General features: G+C 43.0%; 2 protein-coding genes across 9 annotated transcripts in view; one reads left to right on the forward strand and one right to left on the reverse strand.

Annotated features, from left to right (window-relative positions):
- PRP4K (pre-mRNA processing factor kinase PRP4K) overlaps nt 1-11,258 on the forward strand; it is a 41,193-nt gene extending 29,935 nt beyond the window's left edge. The window contains exons 10-19 of one of the 8 annotated variants that reach the window (XR_009521017.1): nt 313-450; nt 1,073-1,226; nt 3,710-3,824; nt 4,380-4,531; nt 5,825-5,911; nt 7,217-7,348; nt 7,862-7,907; nt 8,425-8,511; nt 9,294-9,338; nt 11,021-11,257. Coding sequence is in view for 3 of the 8 variants with exons in the window: in XM_060023707.2 (XP_059879690.1) it covers nt 313-450; nt 1,073-1,226; nt 3,710-3,824; nt 4,380-4,531; nt 5,825-5,911; nt 6,610-6,813 (850 nt within the window). In the remaining 5 variants the exon portion in view is untranslated. Of the gene's footprint in view, nt 1-312; nt 451-1,072; nt 1,227-3,709; nt 3,825-4,379; nt 4,532-5,824; nt 5,912-6,609; nt 8,114-8,424; nt 8,512-8,768; nt 9,339-11,020 lie in introns of those variants that run through there. The other 7 variants (XR_009521018.2, XR_009521015.2, XR_009521014.2 and 4 more) reach the window with 7 other exon arrangements.
- A 3,733-nt stretch (nt 11,259-14,991) lies between these two features.
- FAM217A (family with sequence similarity 217 member A) lies at nt 14,992-22,834 on the reverse strand. Its single transcript, XM_060023820.1, is given in 7 exon segments — nt 14,992-16,576; nt 18,938-19,005; nt 19,102-19,176; nt 19,805-19,818; nt 19,986-20,070; nt 22,329-22,501; nt 22,825-22,834. Coding segments are annotated over 7 exon segments (1,641 nt in total). The 3' UTR covers nt 14,992-15,360.
- Between the last annotated feature and the right edge of the window lie 656 nt (nt 22,835-23,490).

Genomic DNA, 23,490 nt, shown 5'->3' on the forward strand with positions numbered 1-23,490 from the left:
GGACACTTAGGTTGCTTCCATGGCCTGGCTATTGTAAATAGAGCTGCAATGAACATTTTGATACATGACTCTTTTGAATTATGGTTTTCTCAGGGTATATGCCCAGTAGTGGGATTGCTGGGTCATATGGTAGGTTCTGCTTTTAAAGGAACCTCCATACTGCTCTCCGTAGTGGCTGTATCAATTTACATTCCCACCAACAGTGCAAGAGGGTTCCCTTTCCTCCACACCCTCTCCAGCATTTATTGTTTGCATCGTTTTCCTAAATTCTTGATGTATCCAATTTTGACCTAATTTTCTTTTTCATTTCAGGCAAAAAACTGGTTTAAAAGAACTAGAATTCTTGAAAAAATTGAACGATGCTGATCCTGATGACAAATTTCATTGTTTGCGACTCTTCAGACACTTTTATCACAAACAGCATCTCTGCCTCGTGTTTGAGCCTCTGAGGTACAGTGTCAAAACCTGTACATTACCCTGAAAACTCAGCCTCTTCACCGTTGCCAACCTCAGTTCAGATAGATGCCGTGATAAATGTTCTGGGTATTTGATGTGTTTTTAACTATTGGTGAAGACCTAGCTTCTTGACAGTTGTTAATGTGTAAACAGTGATTGGCTGTGTACTGTGTGTCACATGCTCACCTCGTGTGGCCTTCAGCTCAGCAGAGAGTTCTCTGAAAATTAAGTACTTCAAGAAAGGATTAAGCCACAGTGAAAAGAAATGGGAATAGTGGAGGAGGAATATGACATCCCCCTTCAGAATTGTGGCTTCATGTTTATGCTTTCCAGCGGAAGCCCATTCCACATCAGTAGGAATTTTAGCAGTGCATACCTTCCCTTCTCTTCATTTTGAAAATTGTGTTGTGTACACACAGTTTCATGTGCTCTCATTTCAATGTAGGATAATTTATCAAACGTTTGGGCCGTGGGAGGGGGTTCTTGAACAGAGTGTTTTCATTGTAATTCATGCTTTGAACTTGATTTTACTTTATGCTTGAAAATGGTTTTGCCTTCCTTAATTTCCACTTTGCATTTTAACCCTAATTTTATTTGTTTTTTTCTTTCCTAAAAGTATGAATTTACGAGAGGTGTTAAAAAAATATGGTAAGGATGTTGGCCTTCATATTAAGGCTGTACGATCCTATAGTCAGCAGTTGTTCTTGGCACTAAAACTCCTTAAAAGATGCAATATCCTCCATGCAGATATCAAGCCAGACAATATCTTGGTAAGTCAAACGATCAGGCTGCCTTGTTAGATCCATGTAACTTCTACTATAATGTGATCGCCACTGTGTTCTAGAAATGACGCCTTTGAAGAATAATTCAGTGCGTTACCCGTTACCCGTTACAGATGACTTGGCCAGTGTTTACTCTTCTAGAAATTGGGCCATGAAATTTTATAGTAAAGTATGAAGAGAGAGGAAGTAGGCTGCTGTCCCAGTTTTTTCCTGTTGATTGATGGATTTGATGAGTGCACACAGACCCCCAGAATGCGTTGATGTAGTAACGATGGGCTTCCTCGGGTACCTGGAGAAATGCTGCAGTGTTGCTGTTTTGAAATAAGGAGTGTTCACAGTCTTTTGTTCTCTAGTTTTATAGACTGACAGAGCGAGGGACGTTTAAGGGAGTTACCCTCTCTGAAGTAGATGCATGGGGTTGAGTTTAGGGTGTCCAGGAATAATTCTTTTTCATTTATTCTTCATGCTTTAGAAGCTGTGGCTTCTGGCGGCCACACCCAGGAAAGCTCGGTCGTTCTTGGGCCTTGTATGGAAGGGAGCCTTTCCCAGTCTTGACCTCTCCTAGCTCGTGCCTTCTGGTGTGGTAGATGCAGACTTCCCAGTGCTTATGTTTTTGAAACTTAGAAACACATCTCATTACAGTGGAGTGATGGGTGTGTATGCGCCCCTTCCCTCCCCAGCCCTTTCTCTGTCATGCTGTCAGAGTCGGGGCTGTTCACAGCTGGGGGATTCTGGCTCGTCTGCCCATAACATGTTCCACATGTTTTTAAGAAAGATACAATCCCATTAAAGTTTGTTTTGGACTCCTTGTCAGTAACTTAGCTCTTAGTTCAGATTTCGCTTTCTCTTCTTTTTTAAAATCTTAAAATATCTCCTTCCAGACCACCACGTTAATGAGGCGTTCCATTTTGTACGTTTGGTCTGGGCTTCAAAGGCAGGTACTGCATCTCTGATGTTGCTTGAGGTGAGAGTGGCTGAGTAACTCCAGTGAACTGGCGCCACAGTGTCAGCTGTAGGCTGCACGGTCCACTTCATAGTTGATCTTTACCTCAGTTTTTCTCTTTTTTGAATTGTGAAGTACACCATCCATATCAAAGAATGTATAAACTATGTATAAGGTAAAGGCAACTATGCCCTGAACATCTGTGTAACCACCATGGAGGTGAAGTAATAAGACATTTGTTAGCATCTTAGAAGCTCTTGTTTTTAAAACTTCATTTTTCTTTGAGTTAGTGCTAAACTAGTATAGGTTTTCACATGGGTTTCAGACAGTTTGGCCTTCTTCCTGAGAAAGGAACAGACAGACATCCTCAACCACGCGGCGCTGCTGCTGAGGGCATGTCACCCAGCCCGAGCACTCCCCTGGCAGACTCAGATGTTAAAGGGGCCCCGGGGTTTTCTCTGGTTACTGCAGCTGCACCCTTAAGCGGCTGAATGCAGTTTATATTTAAAAACTTTAAAAGTACTTTTCCTGTATTATCTTAATTCCGTGGATGTCGTCTGTAGTGGACCAGTCTGTAGCGCTGACCAGGCTTTATGGTATCCCAGGAGAGACTGCCCAGGGCTGCTTATTTAAAGTGTTACGTGTCTTTGGGGTGGGAACAGTAGGCCAAGTTCAAGTCCCAACTCAGAATTTGTGCGTGTCTCTTTTGAAGGGGGGCGGGGACTCTGGAATGTGGATTACCTTCACTTGTTAACCCTGAACATGCTCCGACTCATGAGTGTGGCAGTAGCCATGGGAGCATCTCCAGCCTCTCTCAGAAGGTGCCACTGTCGCTGTGAATGTGGAAGTGTTGACAAAGGAGAAAAGAGACAAATGACCAATACAGTGTTCCTGTTTATCCGTCTTGCCAAATATATTTAACATTTTCCTAATACTTTCTTTACATTTAAGGGATTTAATGTTTTTTAGACTCGAAGGGAGTGCTAAATTTGGGAAGGTCTAGCAGCTTCGGATGAAGAATTGTTTTTATTCTCTTTTTGTCCAAATTGAATCTGAATCATTCTTCTGCTTTCATTGCCATCGTAATTTTCTGGCAAACGAAAGTTAACTTAAGTCAGTTGTAAGTTAATCTAAGTCTGATTTCTTCCCAGTGACCGTCTTCGTGTTCCTTTAGGCAGTAACTTGATTGGTTCGGGTTTCCTGGGGGTTTTTAGAAGATGCTTTGCTTCAGTGCCTTCTGTTACTATTCCACCCTTTCCTAAATAGCTTTGGTTAAATTTACCTGGCATTATCTCTTATTTCCTCACTGAAGAAAGTTCTTTTACTAATTTATGATCAAATATTTGAGAGCTCTTAATTCTTCACAATTAGGAAGTTGAATTATAAAATAATTAGAAAAGGAATTTTCAAGTGAGTGACTTTGTTCTCAGTATTGGGAATAACTTCTCAGAGCCGTTTTTTTTAATCTGATCATGTGTCTTAATTTCTCCCGGCGTGAGTTAAACTTCAATTATAAAATGTTTTGCAGGTTAATGAATCAAAAACTATTCTAAAGCTCTGCGACTTCGGGTCGGCATCACATGTGGCGGATAATGACATAACGCCTTACCTTGTCAGTAGATTTTATCGCGCCCCCGAAATCAGTAAGTTCCTTCCAGCGCTCCTCGACCTGGGCCGCCGTGCGCAGTGGGAGCGGCACGCTGACGGTCTAAGCAGTGTTTTCCGGCGCTGCGGCAGCTGCTTGAGTCATTCGTGAGGAAGGGAACCGTAGCCAGTTCATGCTCCTCAGGTGGGATGGCCGTGGTTGTGGCAGGTGTGGAAAGCCCTCGGCTTCGGGCGACTGCTCTCACTTCCTCAGGGCCTGTCACACTGTGGACCGTCTGGGTCCTGTGTTCTTCTCCTTCCTCGGCCTTGGCTGAGGCTGGCTAGCCCTCCACCAAAGGTGAAACGAAAGGATAGAAGAGATGCACCTTTCCTTCTGCCCCTTCACTGCTTCCCCACGCCCTCATTTTTTTAAGGTTTCTAAGTTGAAGAGTCCCTATTAAGAATTAGTGGGAAAGAATATGAAGCTAATGTGAAAGTGAGGTACTCAGACTGTGGTTACATAGTCCGAGCTAAGTTGATTCCCCTGTTAATGGAAGTAAACAGTAGTTGATTGTTTTTATCGTCATACGTTAAAATTTGTATTATGTTTTCAGTTATAGGTAAAAGCTATGACTATGGTATAGATATGTGGTCCGTAGGCTGCACCTTGTATGAACTCTACACTGGAAAGATTTTATTTCCTGGCAAAACCAATAACCATATGTTGAAGCTCGCCATGGATCTCAAAGGAAAGATGCCAAATAAGGTAGGAGTTAGTGGGAGCTTGTTTCCGAGGTCTTGTGGCGCCTCCGGCAGATTCGTGGTTGCTGACACTCATCTCTCGTGGCTATAAAACAGTTTCTGAGAGGTGGGCACGTGGCTACTCTGATTCCTTAGCTCTTCTCATTTCTGGTGTTTAAATTAGTGGTTCTAACCGGCCAAGAGCTGTCAAGAGAGAATAAGAGGATCCATTTTCCTTTTCTTGTCTAAAGTCTGTCTTTGTGCTTTTCTTTGCTCTCCTGAATTAAGCAGAAGCGTAGGGCCCATAGTTTAAGGTAGAATTGGAACTGAGGGAGAGAGGATACATGCGACTGTTTTCACATCTCTGTCCTTCCCTTGTTCCACTGGTTGTCATTCAGTGATGGGCAGAGCAGCAGGAGGGTTCCTGGGAGCACACCTGTATTGGTAACAGCTGCAGTGAGAAAAGATGCAGGTCCAGGTAGGCAGATGGTGGAGGGAAGGACTCAGTCATCAGAGAATGAGCGGGGGACTTGGCGGCAGTCCGTTTATAGAGGTTGGAAGCTGCTGGGAGAGGAAGAAGGTACCGAGAAAACTCACGGCAAATGACATCTTTTTAACGTGAAACTCACCCTTAATGCTTGAGCTGTAATATTAGTTTGTTTGATTAACACAAATCAAGAACTTTATAGGCAAATGTCTAAAGACCGTATCTTAGGCTTTTATGATTTCAGCTTATGTGCTGACTTTCTGAGAGATTTACAGATTTTTCTCCCTGTAGGTCAGAAGCCATTATGTTTTTTAAGTTCTGTCCAAATTCTGTTACGTTGGACTCGTTTAGACAGATACACAGAAATTAGCTACGTTGGTACTTGTTTTAACGAGGCCTGACCTGCTATCACTTTCGGGCTGTTAGAACATAATTTTTTAAACGTCCTTAGGTTTCTTAACTGCCAAGAGAGAAGGCCCCACTTGTGTAGTATTTTTCCTAAGAACCACTGATGTAAGTCTCTGCTCACTTAGTCTTCAGTGTTGAATAGTGAAAGCACAACATGATATTTATTGTAATTGGTTTAAGTCACTGCCCGGGAAAATATAACTTCATGTTGTTAAGTAGTCTTAGGTACAGCATTTGTCTGAGCTTTTCCAAAGGTGTTATTCTCTCGAGAACAAGGAATCGGAGATCATTCTCAAATAAGGAAGCAAACCCAGAGACACTAAACAGGAACACTTGTGTGACTTGTGTACTGGGGTCATCGGTAGACCAGACTACCAGTGTTGTCTAAGAGCTCAAAATCCAACTGTTCTGTTTTATTGCCAGATGATTCGGAAAGGCGTATTTAAAGACCAACATTTTGATCAAAACCTCAACTTCATGTACATAGAAGTTGATAAAGTAACAGAGAGGGTAAGTGTCCTTTAGGTGTGCTACATTAGATGATTATCTTACGTTAACGGATTGCGTGCCGGGTGGTTCTAGGAGATGCGAGTATTTTAAAACAATAAAAATAATTCCTGTTGCAGTTGGCCAATTCCTGAATAAGACACGTCAGGTTATGGAAAAGATTTTAAAATGTTTGCCTAGTACAATGAGTTTATTTTTATCGTATTCAGGCCCTTTTCTCTCTCCTTGGGTCCCTCTCTTGGTCTGGCTTCCCATCCAGCTTCCGTACTGCTGCCAGTGATCTTTTTGAAAACAAATCCGAGCGTGTTACTCTCCCTGCTTAAAGATTCTTCCTTGGCGCCCTCTTACCTATAAGATAATGTATTTAACTCCTCAGAAAGACTGCGGTCCTCAGCCGTTCCCCCTCCTCACGACTCCATGGACCCCACCATCCCACACCTGGCAGTAGGCCAGCGGGCACGCTGCTTGTTCCAGACCTCCATGCCTTTGTTCACACCCCATCCTGACCCTAATCACTTAACTATGTTTTTGAATTCTCAGAATTCCTTTCTGCTGTCATTCTGATCTGTTCATAAAGTTAAATTACAGAATGATGTTTAAACTGTCGTAGCTAACTTGGGGTTGACCTTTTCATTCAAGTGTTCAGGTTATGTATGTTTAGTAATTTATTTAGAGATACACATTTAAAACATTATTTGTAGGAGAAAGTTACTGTCATGAGCACCATTAATCCAACTAAGGACCTGTTGGCTGACTTGATTGGGTGCCAGCGACTTCCTGAAGACCAGCGTAAAAAAGTGCACCAGCTGAAGGACTTGTTGGACCAGATCCTAATGTTGGACCCAGCTAAACGGATTAGCATCAACCAGGCCCTACAGCATGCCTTCATCCAGGAGAAGATTTAAGCGAGATGAAGAAGCTCCAAGGGTTTGAGTAATTAAATACAAAGACTGAAGAAATTTCACAGCAGTTTATTAATGTATATAAACTTATAAATATTTCTCCTGCAAATTTGAGGAAGCATGATATATTTGAATTAACACCAAGGGTGATATTTCTTTTAGAAATGTTAGTTAATCTGTTTTGTGTCTTATGTGAAATTTCACTGTAGAAATGTTTTAATTGCCAAGACTGCACAGAATTACAGTGCTAATGTAAATGGTTGCAGTTCACATAAAAGACAGAAGCATCTGTTATAAAGCGAGCAGTAATACTGGGTGGTTGATTTATTTTTAGCAAACTTGGCTTCGTTTTGGTCTCCAGGTAAAAAGGCCAGCGTAAATGCTGTTTATATTCACGTTTTCCTAGGTGTGTGTGTGCAGGCCACAGCAGCATGCCCTGGGTAGTCAGTGCCGAAGGGGCCTGTTCCTTCTTGAGCCTGCCTGCAGGGATGGTCTCCTCTTTTAAAGCAGGTTGTGTACAACATTCAGTACACTGAAGGTAAGCTAAACCATCAACATCACTGGTGTTTTAAGATGTTATTTTATTGGAACAATTGACAAATGAGGGATATTAGCTTTGTGGCAGAATTCCCTGCATGTGTGATAACTGATCTTGTTTTATTTTTTGGCATTGCAACTGTGGCATAGTTACAATTTCTGTTCTGTTCATCACATTTAAAATTTGAAGAGTATGCGCTTGATGGATAGAGCGCCTTCAGTGTACTGTTTCTTATTAACTTTAATTTTTTTAAATCAACTTGCTATAGACTTTATATACATTTTGTTTAAATACAGTTCCTAGTGACATAGAAACAATGTGTAGCTTTCATTTCCTAGTAACAGACGTTGGGGCCTAATTCCGCAAGTCCTCACGTTTAAAAGTTAGACAGACAACATAGTGAAGTTTTTAACTATTTGTACGTCATTTTGAAAGTGTACTGCTTTATGGTAAAAGTGTTTTTCATTTGTTCATTGTTTTCATTATTTGTGATCATGTTGTCTTTCAATACAGGCATAAACCTTCCACTCTTGAACAAAGCAGCTGCTTTTTAAAAGCGGTAATTGCTTCTTTACCTTTTATTTCTTTTGTAAATGAAGCTTTTCTTTAAGGATGTGACTTTACAGTGTTGTCTATTGCATAAAACAGTTGACACTCACTTATTGTAAAGTGAAGATTGTTCTACTGCATGTGACGGTGGACCATGCAGATTTCTGTATGTTCTCAGTATGCATCACTAGGTAATAAAGTCTTTTGTGAACAAGGCATTTGTAGCCATTTTTAAAAGTTTTTGTCTTCAGTGCTGGTAAGTCAGGTAAACGATATAGAGTTAAAAGCAACCTTGCGTTTCTTCCTTTAAGTCTTTAACTGAAAGAATTATTTGTTAAAGATGTAAACCTAGCCAGAAGTTTATCATTTTATTAATAATTAGGATCCTAATTATTTCATCAAAAAATTCTACCAGTATTGTCAGCTTTCAGTGTAGTGAGGTAATTCCTGTAGGTTATGGGGTATAATTCAGGATTTAACTAATGTTTCTGCTATTTTCTCACTTTTCCTTCTGATGGTGCGGAAAGAGAAAAAGGAAAACGGGGCACAGGCCACTCACCGCCTTCTCCAAGGGGTCTGATTTGCTGAGACACCAGCTTCACCTTCTTAACAAGGTTATTTCTGACAGCATGTGTAGATAAACATTTAGCAACAATTTAAAACAAAATCATGTAAATCGGTTTGGCTTTGCAACACGAAGAAATTAGTATTTTTTAACATGATAGCAGAGAATTTTCAGAAATGTATGTAATCTTTTCTGTTTGGGTGGTAAAATTAATGCTTGTCTCCCTGAGGAATGTGGAAAATCATCAGATTTTAGGGGTTTAAATAATATTTTTAAATTGTAAATGGGATTTTTTTATTCACCCAGGCACCTAATTACAACAAGCATGCACGTTTTGGTGCATTCAAGAATGGAAAATCAGAGTAGCAGCATTCTTCTGGTGGGTTTACTCCATTTAAAGGCATGAGATGCACTACAGCCAGGAAGGTGATAGGTGATACGATAGGCCAGCTCTGACGCTGCACCCCCGTCTCCTCGTGGTTCAGACGTAAACTGACATAAACGCCAGGTGGTTCTCATCCTCAGGTGGTGGCGCCTTGTAAACAGGGCGCCACAGGTGCAGCTCTCCTACCTGAGTGAAACGGGTAGTGATTTTCCCACCGCTGTTTACTTTGGTGGTAATATGCTGCATGGCCAAGTCTCTCCTAGGCATTTTCACTCAGAATATTGATAGTTAGCGTTTGTATGTTTCTGGTGATTTTCATGGCTTCATTTTATATACTTATTTAAGTAAGTTAACTTCCACTTAGAGACAGTTCATCTTATGCCTTCAAAACTGTTACGTGTTCTTTAAAAAACAAAGTTGCTTGTTACTTGTTCTTTGTGTTCTAGGTGCAGCTCAGTGGAAGATGATGACACCAGAAGACATGAGCTAAGGTTTCTGTCCTATAAAAGATTAAAAAAAAAAAAGAATCCTCCATTTAATTTTTGTCCAGTTTTTTAGTTTTCAGCATTATGATTTGGGGTGCATTACTGTTGGGGGCTTAGAGTGGCGCTCCTGTGATCATTGTAAAGTTTTCGCTTTATCACGCTTCCTGCCTCTCCCCCGCTTCCCCCCCCCCCCCCAGGATGAGAGTAGTGGTCAGATCTAGTGATGTTGGCCGTGTGGGTGGTGAGGTTCCACATCACACGTGGTTGTCAAGATTGGTCCCTAAGGATTATTAGAAAGACAGTAGCCACCGGAAGAGCATCCGTCTGAAGGTAGCCGCCCACGTGCGGTGCCACGTCTCCTTGGCTGGTGCAAAGGGTCGGAAGGAGCCCTGAGAGCGAGCGCTGCTCAGCGCCTGGGGCGCCCTCTTCTCCAGCTCGCCCGCAGTGTCTGTGTTCAGCCACTGCTCCGGGCGCGGTCTTGAAGTAGACCAGATACCCAGAGCACTGCCAGCGTTCCTTCCTAAGGGAAATGGCGAGGGCACGTTCCGTAGATCTTTGAAATTCCCGAACTCAGCATTCCTTGATTTATCTACTTGAAAGGAACCCTGTAAGCAGTGTTTATCCACACACACGTAATTGTATTGGAGTCTGTAATGTTCTAAGGCAGAGAGACGTGGAGCTCCGCAAGCCCTCTGCTAGGTGGGCCCAGGGCATGGACCATCCTCCACAGACGCGCGGTCAGCTGCTGTGTAGTTACTCTCACAAAGGTCTTGCTGTATTCCACTTTATGGCAAAAATGATGCCAAGTGATTGTGAGACTTCAGGGTCCATAAGTCCTAGGACATAACCCACAAAGATGGCGTAGTTCTCTCTGTAGTTGGGGGGATAGTTGAGCTTCCACATTTTAGACACCGTTCTCTGGGTAGACCTGTTCTCGAAGGTTATCAGAAATTAGGCTGCAATGTCAGGGTTTTGAAGGGAGTGTCTTGTCATAAATCTTAAGACCCTCCCAGCATTTGTATTCACCCTCACCTTCACGTCCTTATTAATAGCGTCCTGTTTCTTTATTCCCCAGTGCCTGTTTCATTCCACTCTACTTTTTCTCAAAATAATTTTGTGTTTAAAAAAAAATTGTTTTTTGCCATTATAATTACCACTTTCTTTTCTTGACTAAAACAAATACTCAGGACATTTTTACAGTCACAGTGTTTTGGGTATGTGGTGGAGGCAGTGAGGTGCAAAGTTCTCAGGTTTGTCCCTTTTTGCATTCTTCCCCCTCCCCTTCACCTGGACTTCTGTAGCTGGCCGGGGAGAAGGAGAATCTCTGAAACGGGCATCACATGTCTTCAGATTTAGGCCGAGCAGTTGAGGGAATCCCCTTTTAAATGTCGAGATAGGAAAGAAGCCAGATATCAAATGTGCAGTTACTTTATGTTAGTTATCATGACATTGTCAGAAATTGGGCCTCATAAAGTGCTTGCTTTTTCATAGCATCCTAGTTCAGGCGTATATTTAACGTAAATTTTATCATTCTTTTCTGAGACGAAATGTCCTTATAGAAATGTTCACTACAAATTCATGTGTTTTACATGTCAATTAATGTACACTAAATTGACTTTTTAAATGCTTTCCAGTTATTTTGATAGATATCATCATGGTATCTTTAATTTTTCTTCTCCTATGTGTAGGGTAAGGGACTGTTCTTCTGAAGAATCTTTCCATTTAGTGATCAAGATATGGAAGCTCATCTCTGAAAATACTTGACATGTATCCTAATTATTCCCAGTGTCATTTGAATTGTAAGTTGCATTTCAGCAGCAATGTTCCCAGTTGACTTATTAGGAAAATGTAATAAAATGTGCCTCTTGTTACCATACTGCCTCCTGAGTTTTCATTGCTCGAGTTTGGTATCTTACATTTAGCTTTAGGTCAGAAACACTCTTTCTTACCTGATCTTCATAGATGTGCTTTGCGAAGTGTTTTGTGCTCAGATATGACTGGGAACCGCCAGGTTAGGGAAAGTTGTCGGAAGACATCCAGCAGGCTTTGTGAGTCTCACGCAGGGGAGGGTGGGGAGGAGGTCCCGCCGAGCGAGCGGACCTGCGCTCAGAACCTGCAGCCCGGAGACAGCCTGCAAGCCGCTGAGCGCAGAGCACACGCCAGAGGTGCTGTGTTCTCGTTCCCGCTACACATGCTTCCCTTTTCCTAGGGATAGAAACGATGCGTAACGGGATGACCCCTTCCTGTAATGACTTAAATCAGTCAGTTCATTGCAGGCAGGGAAGCCTGACGAGTATTGGACCCCTGTCCGCTTCTGCCCATTCTTTATTTTCTTTAAACAGAACAGTGATGAAATACTTAAGAGGAACAGGGAGGTCGTGTGAACCTTCGGCACACGCAAAACAGGACCGGAGGGCGGAGGCCAGAGGCCCAGGCTGGCTTTGTAGAGCACGTCCGATCCAGCTGGAGCCCCTGCCAGCGGTGGCTGGCCAGGTCGTGGTGGTTGGAGTGATGGGCTGAGTGGCAGCGGCTCTGGAGAGCCTTCTTGTCAAAGCCCCGGGTGTGTTTCCTGTGCGGCCTGGTACAGGACGAAGAGCTACGTAGTCATCTATCCAAAGTGATGGGCAGGGGTCATGAGATCCTGTTTTTATCAGGGGAAGTAGTATGCAGGGTGGATTTAGGTTGATGGCAACTTTCAGCACGGGCTTTCGTCTACGGATGAGAAACTCAGACTCTACCTCAGTTAAGACCCGGAAAGGAGCCAAGAAGTGTCAGTGCTGGAGGCTGAACGTGGGATCCACGAGCAAGCCAGAAAGCCAGAGTTAACTAGAATTTCCTGAGCAGGGTTACTTTGTACATGTCTGTTGCAAACTGCCAACTGTTTCTGCAAAAACAGTGGTAGAAGTTGACTTCCAGCAGGTCTGGGAAGTAGCAAAATGTCTTGAATTTGTTGATAACTACACATCAACCCCCCCGCTCCGTGGTGAGTTTTTCTCCTCACCGGTTTCTATGTGTTGCCTGTTTTCCCCCATCGTTGTACGCGGTGCCTCGTTCTAGGGCCTCGGTTTAAACACCGGAAAGAGAATCCAATCCCAGCAACTCTGTTTTAACCAAGTGCTCCAGACATGTTATATAATTACTAGTCCCTTTGCCGCATAATTGAAGTCTTAGCCGTGCTGCTAACAGCTTTTACATAACTACATTTAGAGCAATTTGGGACTCTTAACTGAAAGCTATCTGGTAGGTGTTTCAGTTGTTACTTTCTTTTTATTTTTTTAGGTCCAATGGCATCCTAAATAAAACAGTCTGGTTATGTTCCCAATGAGAAATTTGCCATTACCTACCTCTAAGACATTACAGGTCCCCAGTGCCCGGCACGTGCCTCCCGAGAAGTGGGACGCTGACGGTCTATCGTGAGCTGTCACTTAATCTGGTGACAGTCCAGTGCCGGGGCAGCCCACTCCAACTGCTCTGCCCTCCTGTGCCCTTCCTACTCTCCCTGATGACGTGCCTGAGTTTGCCAGGCACTTAATTCACTTGATCTCACGTGATTATATGAGATAAAAGGTATCCTACTCGCTTTACAAATTGGGTAAGTGAAGAACAGAGAGGTTAGGGAACCTGCCTGAGGAGCTGGGGCTGTTAGCGGCGGCGGAGCCTGGGAGCGAGTGCTTGAAGCTGCTTTGCGAACGTCACAGTCCTCTGTGATGGGTGAAGTCCACTCCAGTCAAACGCCTTAAAGGATGTCTACCACCTGCCAAGCAGTGACCGGGCTGCAGCAGTGGACAAAATGCATGTCCCTTCCTGAAGGGATTACAAGGAAGAATTAGCTCATTCCAGCTCTACAGGTGAGGGGCTAAAAATCGAAACACGTAAAGAAAGAAGAAAATGAGAATGGATACAAAGGGCTGGTACGTAAGGTTCAGGACTCAGAACTGTAGGCAGGAGTAAAGAGAGCTGGTGGAGGAAACGAGGAAGGTCATTGCAGGTTGGAACTGAGTGGAAGTACAAGTCCATGTCTGTGTTACAGTCTGTGAATGGGATGTTAGGCCATTTGGCTAAAGACGCTCATTATATGGGATTTAGGTAAAAGTCTATTATAATAAGGGATCCTGAACAACTAAGTTTATTTGTTACTGCTGTTGATGAGGTTCCAGAACGTTCTTTGAAATTAACCTAAAAGCTAAGCATACTCTGACCCCTGCCTCTAAATACTATTTCTTTGAAATTAACCTAAAAGCTAAGCATACTCTGACCCCTGCCTCTAAATACTATTTGAGCCTTGTTCTTTTCCTAACGACAGAATAGAGGAAACAAGCTACCTCTTGTTTCAAACAAGTTGCCTCTTCAACATTTATTTCAATGGTCCCTTAAATCATCTCACCCATCCCTAACTCGAATATTCCATCTTATTTCGGGGGATGATATACAGAAGCTTAATACTGACTGCCTTAGTGCCGGGGAGGAGTTTGGGGGTGGGAAGAAGCCTTTCCCTTTTGGTAATGTTTGAAGTTTTAATCATGTGTGTGTGTGTTTTAACGTTAAATAAAAACTAATTTGAACTCACTAACCATCCACCAAAACCAAAGCCCACTACCCCCCAAAATATCCAAACTCTGATCCATGCGTGTTACATCGCGTTTTCCCCTTTACAGTGTTTTTCAAGTATGTCGTTCCAAGAACCACCTGCAATAAGATCACCTGAGATGCCTTCTTCTGCAAAGTGGATCCCTGGGCCCGACTCCCAAAGATCTGTTTCCGTAGGCCTCCGGGAGAAACCAGGACTCTCCTTTTTTGTTTCCCTGACTCTTAAGTACAGTGAAGTGTGTCAGCTGCATGGTTTCCCTTTTTCACCGGTTAATGAGTTAAGCTCTGGCTGTCTGAGCTTTATCTAACCAAGATGAACACTTCCAGCAACAAAGAGCCTTGGGGAAAAATCCCACGAACTGAGGGATTTGGGCTGCTCTGTGGACAGTGGCCTTCTCCCATTTTTCTTCAATATCCTAAAACTATTAGATCTGAGGGAAGCGGGTTGTTTCAAGCCTGAACCTGTAGCTAGGCCCCAAAGAGAAATGATCTTGCTTTCCTGTATATGACAAAGGGCCTGGGGAAGGGAAAGTTTCTAAGGATTCATGGGAGGACCTAGAGGATCTTGTACGTTAATTTAACAAAATAGCAACTTCTTTAGCTTTTAATGGCCAAGCAAATACCCAAAGTTTAGCTCAAAATGACAGACAAAGGAGATTTGTCGAGATGGGAAGGGAAAGAAGAAAGGGTACCAGTGGAGGAAAACAAAATCACTGAGAGAGACAAATACTACATGATGTTACTTATATGTGGAATCTTAAAAAATGATGCAAATGAACTTATTTGCAAAACATAAACAGACACAGAAAACAAACTTATGGTTTACCAAAGGGGAAGGGATAAATTAGGAGTTTGGGATTAACAGATACACACTACTATATATAAAACAGATACACAACAAAGACCTAATGTATAGCACAGGGAACTATATTCAATATCTTGTAATAATGGAAAAGAATCTGAAAAAAATATACATATATAACTGAATCACTTTCCTGTGCACCTGAGACTAACACAACACGGTAAATCAACTCTACTTCAATTAAAAAAAGAAAAAAATCACTGACTCTTATGATTGTTTAATAGAACAGAATAAAAGAATAATTGTACCAGCGATAAGTCTATTATGCCATTTATTGATGATGGAATCACACTGGGAAACAATCACAACAAAAGAACCATCTTGAATAGAATGGTTTTCCAAGTGAAACATTCCTTTGAAACATAACATGTAAGAGACTCAAATATGTCATCAGGGAAGCCCCTGGTTTATATGTAGACATCTCAGCTGCGACTGTCACAAGTTCCACTCCACAGCACATTCAGGAATTGTGTGTGTGTGTGTGTGTGTGTGTAACACCTGTACCTCGGAATGAGGAACCATATTTTTGCCAGGCTTCTTGGAATAGACTTGCTCACGTTGAGATGCAGGAAAGAAAAGTTATTTTTGGTCGATGGGTGAGCATTTATCCTTAGCTATCAACGAAGGTGATTAACAGTTTAGCTTCTGAATATAGAATGGTCTGTTCGGTACCATGTCTTTTCGGTAAAGTTTCTTTCCGGTCCTTGGTGGTGCCTTAATTTCTTCCCTCTGATTTTCAGGAAAAGACAGAGGTACAGGTGAGACTGGTGTAGGAGACTTTGGTGGCAGGCATCTGGTTGAGAGCATTTTGACCAGCACCCGAGCTGTCTCGGCAGGAGCAGGCTCTTCTGACAGTTCTCCGCGTGGGTTTAAAATGGAGACCTTGGGGTTCTTAAAGTCGTCGTAAGCTGCAATCACCTGTTTTGTGGCGGGTGAGGTTTTCAGAGCTGGTCTAGAGTTCCACTTGTATTTCCCAGCACGGCTGCAATTCCACTTGGGAGCATTGTATCCAAGCTTGCAAGAACCAGAATTGGTTTTCCTTTCCTCGTGACTTTTCTCTACACAAGTTGTCTGAAGACCCCCAGAGTCGGAAGGTCTGGGCTGTCTCATTCTGGGTACAGCTTTGGAGGAAGAGGGTCGTTCGGTGGCTAAGGGAGCACAGAAGGAAGTCTGCAGTCTCGGCCGTTCTCTTTGAATAGTCATGCGCTGCAATCTCTCTAAGTCCAGTAAACAAGCTACCAAATGTTCCAGAGAGCTGTCTAGAGGCTCCACTGTCATTTTCCAATTTTCAGATTTTGAGATGGCTAATTTGTGCAAGTCCAGGGTATTGAACGGAGGGGGAAGAAAATCAGGATATGGAAATACTTCACTTGGTTCTTCTGTGAAAGAGTCTTCAACATTTTCTATTGTTTCTGGCTTTAAGTTCAGGTCCATCTTTTTAAAATAGCTGAGTAAAGTATCGTTTGCTTTTTCATTTTCTGATAAATCACTTTCATCTGTTAAATTTTCTTCCACACTGCTGTTTCCATACTTCAGATTCCAATTTGGCGCAGTTAAAAGTTCGCCACTGTTGTTTCCTAGAGTTGAGCATAAATTAATATGAGGCTCATTTCTGTCCTTAAAAAAGTCTCCATCAGCATAAGGCCAGCAGTGACTTAATGGCGTCTGCAGGGCAGGGTAGGAGCCAACTGGCTTGTCCACTGAAGCACTTGTTAGTGAGTGGTTCACAGCGAAGAGCCTTATGCGATTACTGGTCACATTACAGCCAGTTTCCACTGAAGATTTTTTGAAATCCCTTAAAAAATGATTTATTTAATGAATGGTTGGTTGTCTAGAATTAAAATGCTATTAAAATGATAATGAATAAGAAACCTTATCGAAGACTAGCTAATGTCTGGTTCCCAATGGCATATGCGTATCTATCTATAACAGAAACATGTTAATTTTCAAATATGCTCTAATTATATACAGCTATATACATTTTTTAAAGTACAGATTAAAACAGTAACTGGGCATCCCTTTGTACATGCACAGGTGACTAGATCATTATACCTACAAATGGCTAACTGGCTATGAATGGCCACTAGGCTGAAAGTGTCTAATTATAGCTATTTGCCTGTGATATATTGTACGTTCAACTATGATGCCTGAAAAGGAGGCTATCCAACTCCAACTGAAATTATAGTGAAATGTTTATTTACCCAGAATCAGATAAAAGGAAACTTCTTAGTTCGGTTACTTAAGAAGGGCTTCTACTTTAGCCACTGTGGTTTTTAAAAAATTATTCTATCAAAAAAGGAAGCAAACCAATGTCTATCAAACAAAAATGATCCCAGAGAGAGTCTATTGGAATTTTCATCTGATTGTGCTCTTTTATTTTAGGACTAATACTTCTAGGTATTATATTCAAATGAAAACTGCAAAAACGCCAGGCCACAGAATACTGAGTTTACAGTTAGTATTTGTTTAAAGCTTACTAGAAATACTGCCATGGAAAGATCTGATGCGTTAACTGACATATTTATAGCCCCATTATCTTCCTGCTGCTTTTAAAGCCAATTTACACTAAAGACAACAAAGCAGCCTTGAAGGATTTTGAAAAGTACAGAAAATAATAAAAATTTATTTAGTTAGCTAATAAATACTACAGCTTTACTGACTTGCCTCTGAAAATCACAGGAAAATCACCTTAAATCTATAATTGATAACAGACACAATCCATGTAGCACAGTTAAAAACAAACAGCTTGGAATCTGGATGCGGAAGACGTAGGCTTGAACCGCTTTGCCACCAACGAACAAAATGGAAATTATAACACCCACCCTGGAGGTGCTCTAAGAAGCAGACAATTATATGAATGTACTTTGCAAATTGTTAAACACTAAATGAAAGCTATGGTGACTTTTATCCTTTCCTTGTTGACAGCATATTGAGGAGAAACATCTCAGTAGTAAAATGTCTCACTGACCCCAAGCTTCCAACTCTGCACCATCACCAGGCCTCCCCAGTATCAATCACGAACACCCCCCAAACGCGTGATTCTGTTTAGTCCTGACAACAGCCCCATGAGGTCGGCAGTTTCATTCTCTACCTTTGACAGATGAGGGAACTGAGGCCCAGACTGGCTGAGGTCGCTCATCTCGTAGGTGGTGGAGCTGGGATTAAACCCTGGCATTGGGTCCCACATTCACGTCTCCAACCCCTGCGCTCTGCCGACTCATTTACGTCCTCTCACGTCCCTTGACCTCTTCCTTTGAGTTCCTTCTCTTAAAGCAGGCTTCCTCCCCCCATCACCACCCGCATCCCCAGGACATGAGTCACTACAGTCCCCTTCGCGCCTCTTGGTTCTCCCCTCAATGCTAGCGCTAGGTGAGCTGTGTCCCGAGCCACACAGGGGAGAATCCTCAGCTGAAGAGACAGCGGCTGTCAAGGGAGCCACACGGTTGTTAAAACTGTGTTGACAAAAGAGAGGAACGCAACTCAGCATCCCCATTAAATAATACGCTATGTAAAAGCAACATCCGGCGGTGCTCGATACATGTTAATTTCGGCGGTGCTCCATACATGTTAATTTCCCAATAACAGTAACCTGCGTTTTGAAGAAGGCTTCTAGCTGGTTCTCACACACACCAAAGTTTAAGAGCAAAAAGTAAGAATTCAAATCCCAGGAAGGGACTGAAGCAGGGAAGGGGGTGTGAGAGCGTGAACCAAGCCTTCACATTCTGGTCCAACCATCTGGTACCTGTCACCTGCTTCCATGTCCTCACCCGTAAAACAGGGACAATGACAACGGCACCTCCCTTGCGGGACTGTCCTGAGGGTTAAATGAGTTAATACGCGTAAGGAACGAAAATCATTCCTGGCACGTGAATTATTACTTTCCTATTACGGTTCCTTTTCACTCGAACGGGAAGTCCAAGCTCTCTCCATCTAGACCCTCCTGGTAAAGGCCCAGTCACCTCTTCACCACATACTGTGCTGTCTGCCAGCCAAGTCCTATTTTAGGGAGCGTCGCTATAACTTCCCACTACTTGCACACAATGCTTCTTTCCTTCTGTTTGTTTTTTGGCCTCGTACTTCAGCTGAGCAGTTAACTCATCTGTACTTGGATTTATCTCAGTCATTTAGGGGTTTACAAACAGAAATGCTCTCTCACGTGTTCTCCGTAGCACTTCCTTTGTTGAGAGGATAACGCCATACCTGGAATATCCCTTGTTTACTATTCTAAGAACAGGAAAACTACGGACAACATTTTAGTCAGTAACTGCATGACTTTTTAAAAAAAATAATACTTTCAGAGTGTGATGAATAAAACCCTACCTGTGTTCTTTTGGGAGCATGCTCTGACAAAGTAAGTTCCAGCATAAGTTGCTCTACTGGAACTTCCAACTGGTTCTATAAAGCAGCAGACTTTTAAACACATGACATCTCTGTTCCCGACTCTTGTTCTAAGAATGTATAGTTCTTGTTCTAACCAAGCAATATATAGTAAAGTCCTATAATACTCCCTCATATCCATATAAACGGTTTTTACTGACCTCAGTAGGAATTAGTATAATCTGTTTATAAACATCAACTAAACAGTGTTAACTAATAAGCCTTGACTATCATTAAGATTGTCTTTATTTTATTAACTGTTTTATTTTTGATCAAAAAAAGTAAACGAAAGATTCATTTTTTTCACTACTTCAAAACAAAATATAACCATTTCAGCTGCTTCAAGATATCTTAAGGGCTGAGACCACTTCCCTTTTGGCAGTGACTGGAAAGCATTATCTTCGCTACAATGTTAATTTCCATTTATAACACTGTTATGTTGAAAAAAAGTAATATAGTAAGATATTTAATGACCAATTTGCAGCCTTGTAAAATAGTAAATAAAGGCTTTGACTTGTTTGAAGAACTTTATAGAAATAAAAATTTAAAGTTTAACTTTGAGGAAAGAAATTTTATTTAAGGAGCATACATGGTAATGTTAAAATAATGTTTTGTGAATTACTTAAAACCAAATACCTATCCTTACCTTGTTCATTTTGTCTGAAAGAATGTGTATGAAAAAAAAGACAATTAATAGGTACATAAAACTGGTGATATTCAAAACAAGCCCCCTTTAATATGAGTGGTTGTTCATATTATAAATTAGAATATAAATTTTCATATATTTATAAGTATAAATATAAATAGACACATCGAGGATTTCTTACCACCTGTGGCACCATCCCTTCCAGGTGGGAGATTTTTATTTTCAGGAACAGGTACTTCTGTATCCAAATTCCAGTGAGATAAGTTCTAAAACAATATTTGTTTTAGGATACACTTAATGTAAGAAAAATTTAAAAGCTCAAATACATAATTGTACAAGTCCCTTGGTTAAAATATAACAAAAGGCACAAAGTTCCATGACCGGCCCCCTCCCTCCTATAAAGGACACTCAGCATTTGTGAGGAGTGGGCAATGTTCTCATCCAACTATCATCAGCTGGATAACACCTCTTAGGAAATGAAAGGCTTTTATAAGAATTTATGATTTCATTCACATTTTGTTAAAATAATGGCACACAAGTTTTCAAAACTTGTGATTTAAAAAGTATGATGAAATGTCCAGGTCACAAGGGCACAGTCACCAGAGTTCATATGTCTGAGTATCAGACCTGAAAGAGTATAAAAGTCTTTCCATCAACCGAACAAGATTCTCACATACTCAACACTGACCAGCCCACCTCTCATTCTAGACTCCAGATGCTGAGAAACACTTAGGAAATATTTTTTAAGGCAAAAAATGAATAAGGACAGGTACAGGACCTATTGAGGATTTATGTTCCAGACACTGTGCTGAGTGGTATGCGGGAGAAGCGTGGGGTGCGTGCGGGAGAGGGATGTGATCATTTATCCTGGAAAGGGAAAGTGAAAAGGTGAGCAGTTAATTTTAAAAAGTGATCTTTGAGGGATGAACTCAGTTTTTTTTTTTTTTAAATCTCAAATGAGAAAATCCTTTGCAAACCAAACTCCAAGCAGGTAGTACTAGGTATTATCTCTGCACTAAGGAGAAACAGGGACAAATAAGCTTAAGTACAGGAGGAGGATTTAATTGATCCACAGGGAAGTCATCTCTCGACAGGAAGGAGAGCTGAACATTGCAATGTGGGCTGCAGATTATCTTTCTCTGGAGGTTTTCATGAAAAATAAAATTAATAAAATTCTCTGCTCTCTGAGATAACATGCATTGGATCTAGTCTCTGCTTGAGAATTGCCAAGGGAGCTCTTTAAAAATAATAGTTGAAGAAACTGACACAGATTCTGATTCAGTAAGATGAGGCCAGATATTTGTGGGTTTTTTTTTTTGCGGTACGCGGGCCTCTCACTGTTGTGGCCTCTCCCGTTGCGGAGCACAGGCTCCAGACGCGCAGGCTCAGTGGCCATGGCTCACGGGCCCAGCCGCTCTGAGGCATGTGGGATCTTCCCGGACCGGGGCACGAACCCGTGTCCCCTGCATCGGCAGACAGACTCTCAACCACTGCGCCACCAGGGAAGCCCCAGATATTTGTATTTTTAAAGCCTCCTGACAGATTCTCAAGCTTCTCTCAGCTCTGTAATCCTGGTTCCCTAAGGTACAAAATAACCTGTGAGAGAAATAGCCTTACCTTAACATAATAAAGGGGAGGTGATGAAAACCATGCTGTTGAGGTCATAGAATAAAAGTAACGAAATTCGTCAGCCAGTAAGGAAGGCTGTCAGTAGTCCATGAAGTCAGCCAGACTGCAAACTGCCTACAGGGTGGGCATTGGTTCTACTATTTGATATCCACCTGCCTTACCAATATTTTTCACAAAACACGTGTGAGAAAATTTAAAAGGTGAGCATTGCCCGACGGTTCAAGGTGGCATGTTTCACCAAATCCAACTGCAATTAGAAATGCTTGGAGGACTTCCCTGGTGGCGCAGTGGTTAAGAATCCACCCGCCGATGCAGGGGACACGGTTCGAGCCCTGGGCCAGGAAGATCCCACATGCCGCGGAGCAACTAAGCCCATGTGCCACAACTACTGAACCCGTATGCCACAACTACTGAGCCCGTGTGCCACAACTACTGAAGCCTGAGCGCCTAGAGCCCGTGCTCCGCAACAAGAGAAGTCACCGCAATGAGAAGCCTGCGCGCCGCAACGAAGAGCAGCCACCCATCGCCACAACTAGAGAAAGCCCGCGCGCAGCAACGAAGACCCAACGCAGCCAAAAATAAATAAATAAATAAATTTTTTTAAAAAGAGAAATGTTTGGAGATTTACAAAGAAGCTGGTTAGCTTTTCCTTTGTTAAAAGACATAAAAATTTTCAGGGAACTCTACTCAACACTCAGTAATAACCTAAATGGGAAAAGAATTTGAAAAAGAAAAGATGTTTATGTATAACTGAGTCACTCTGCTGTACACCTGAAACTAACACAACATTGTCAACCAACTATACTCCAATATAGGATAAAAATTTAAAATAAAAAAAAAAAGAAAAATTTCCATTCGGTATCCTCCGACGCTGCTTCCCGGGCAGCTGCCGTACCTCTCGGGAGACGGACGCGCGCAGCCTGGGGCCGCTGTCCTCACCATTTCTTCCCCCCGTCCCGCTTCTCTGTTTCCTCACAATCCTGCACAGGTGTGGGACAGGCAGGCTGAGGGTACGGCACGAGGCTGATTTCAAAGAGCGCGTGAACTTGGGCTCCGCATGCAAAGGAGCTCAGGAGAAAGCTCAGAACGCGGGAGAGAGGGCCTGTGGGGCGAGGCGGGGTAGCAACAGGAAATTAACTGGAAGCCAGAGGCGATCAGACAAATACGGGGCCACAGAAAACGCAAGGAGGAAGGTCTAAATGACAGAAGAGGAGGAAGTGAAGGTCTGAAGTGAGAAGGGAGACATTTTCAGACAGGACGATAAAACACAAATTAGAAAAAGTATGAATTATCTGGAATTAAAACACGGGGTCACGAACTCTGCTTTTAATGATTTAAGCCAGGTGCTCCGTTTGAAAGCAGGATTAAGCTTACACACGGGCACAGCCGACACTCCCACATGCCTCAGAGGTACCAAAAGGCCCGCTCCTGTTTAAGGCATAAGTCTCCGAGAACTACAGTGTCATAAAACAAGTGAAGCAATCTTTAAGGCGTTGCTTAAACGGATTAAGTTATTGCTTAGGGCATGGGTATCTGCAAAAAAACCACAAACTGAAGCCACCGCAGTACTCAGTGTCTTTCCTAGTCGTTTACAACTGTTTGTCCCCTAGAGGAAGGGTGGGTCCTGAAGACGCGGAGAACGCAGCTCAGGGACGCTCTGCATCAGTAAGAACCGATCCACCTGCGCCGCGCCCGGGCGGAAGGACCGGGAGGGAGGCGCGCGCGGGCGCTGGGGATGCGGCGGCGCCGCGGGGTGTGCGGGGTGAGTGCGTGGCCCGGCCTCTGTGACGGGGACCCGGGGCGGGGCTGGGGGGTGGGCGTCCCGCAGGTGCGGGCCGGGCCGCCTCTTACCGCTCGGCCTCTTACCGCTCGGCGCCGCTGGCCACCGGCTCGTCCACGGCGGCGTCTCCGCGGGCGCTGCTGCCCCGAGGCCCCGGCCGCTCCGCGTGCACAGCCTCCGACTCGGCCCGCCTGCAGAAAGGACACAGGGCGGAACGCGGCCGGCGGGGCCGCGACCCCGACCCCTGATCCCCGACCTCTGACCCCCGACCTCGACC

This window comes from Delphinus delphis, chromosome 10 (assembly GCF_949987515.2).
Source record: "Delphinus delphis chromosome 10, mDelDel1.2, whole genome shotgun sequence".
Classification (NCBI taxonomy): Eukaryota; Metazoa; Chordata; class Mammalia; order Artiodactyla; family Delphinidae; genus Delphinus; species Delphinus delphis.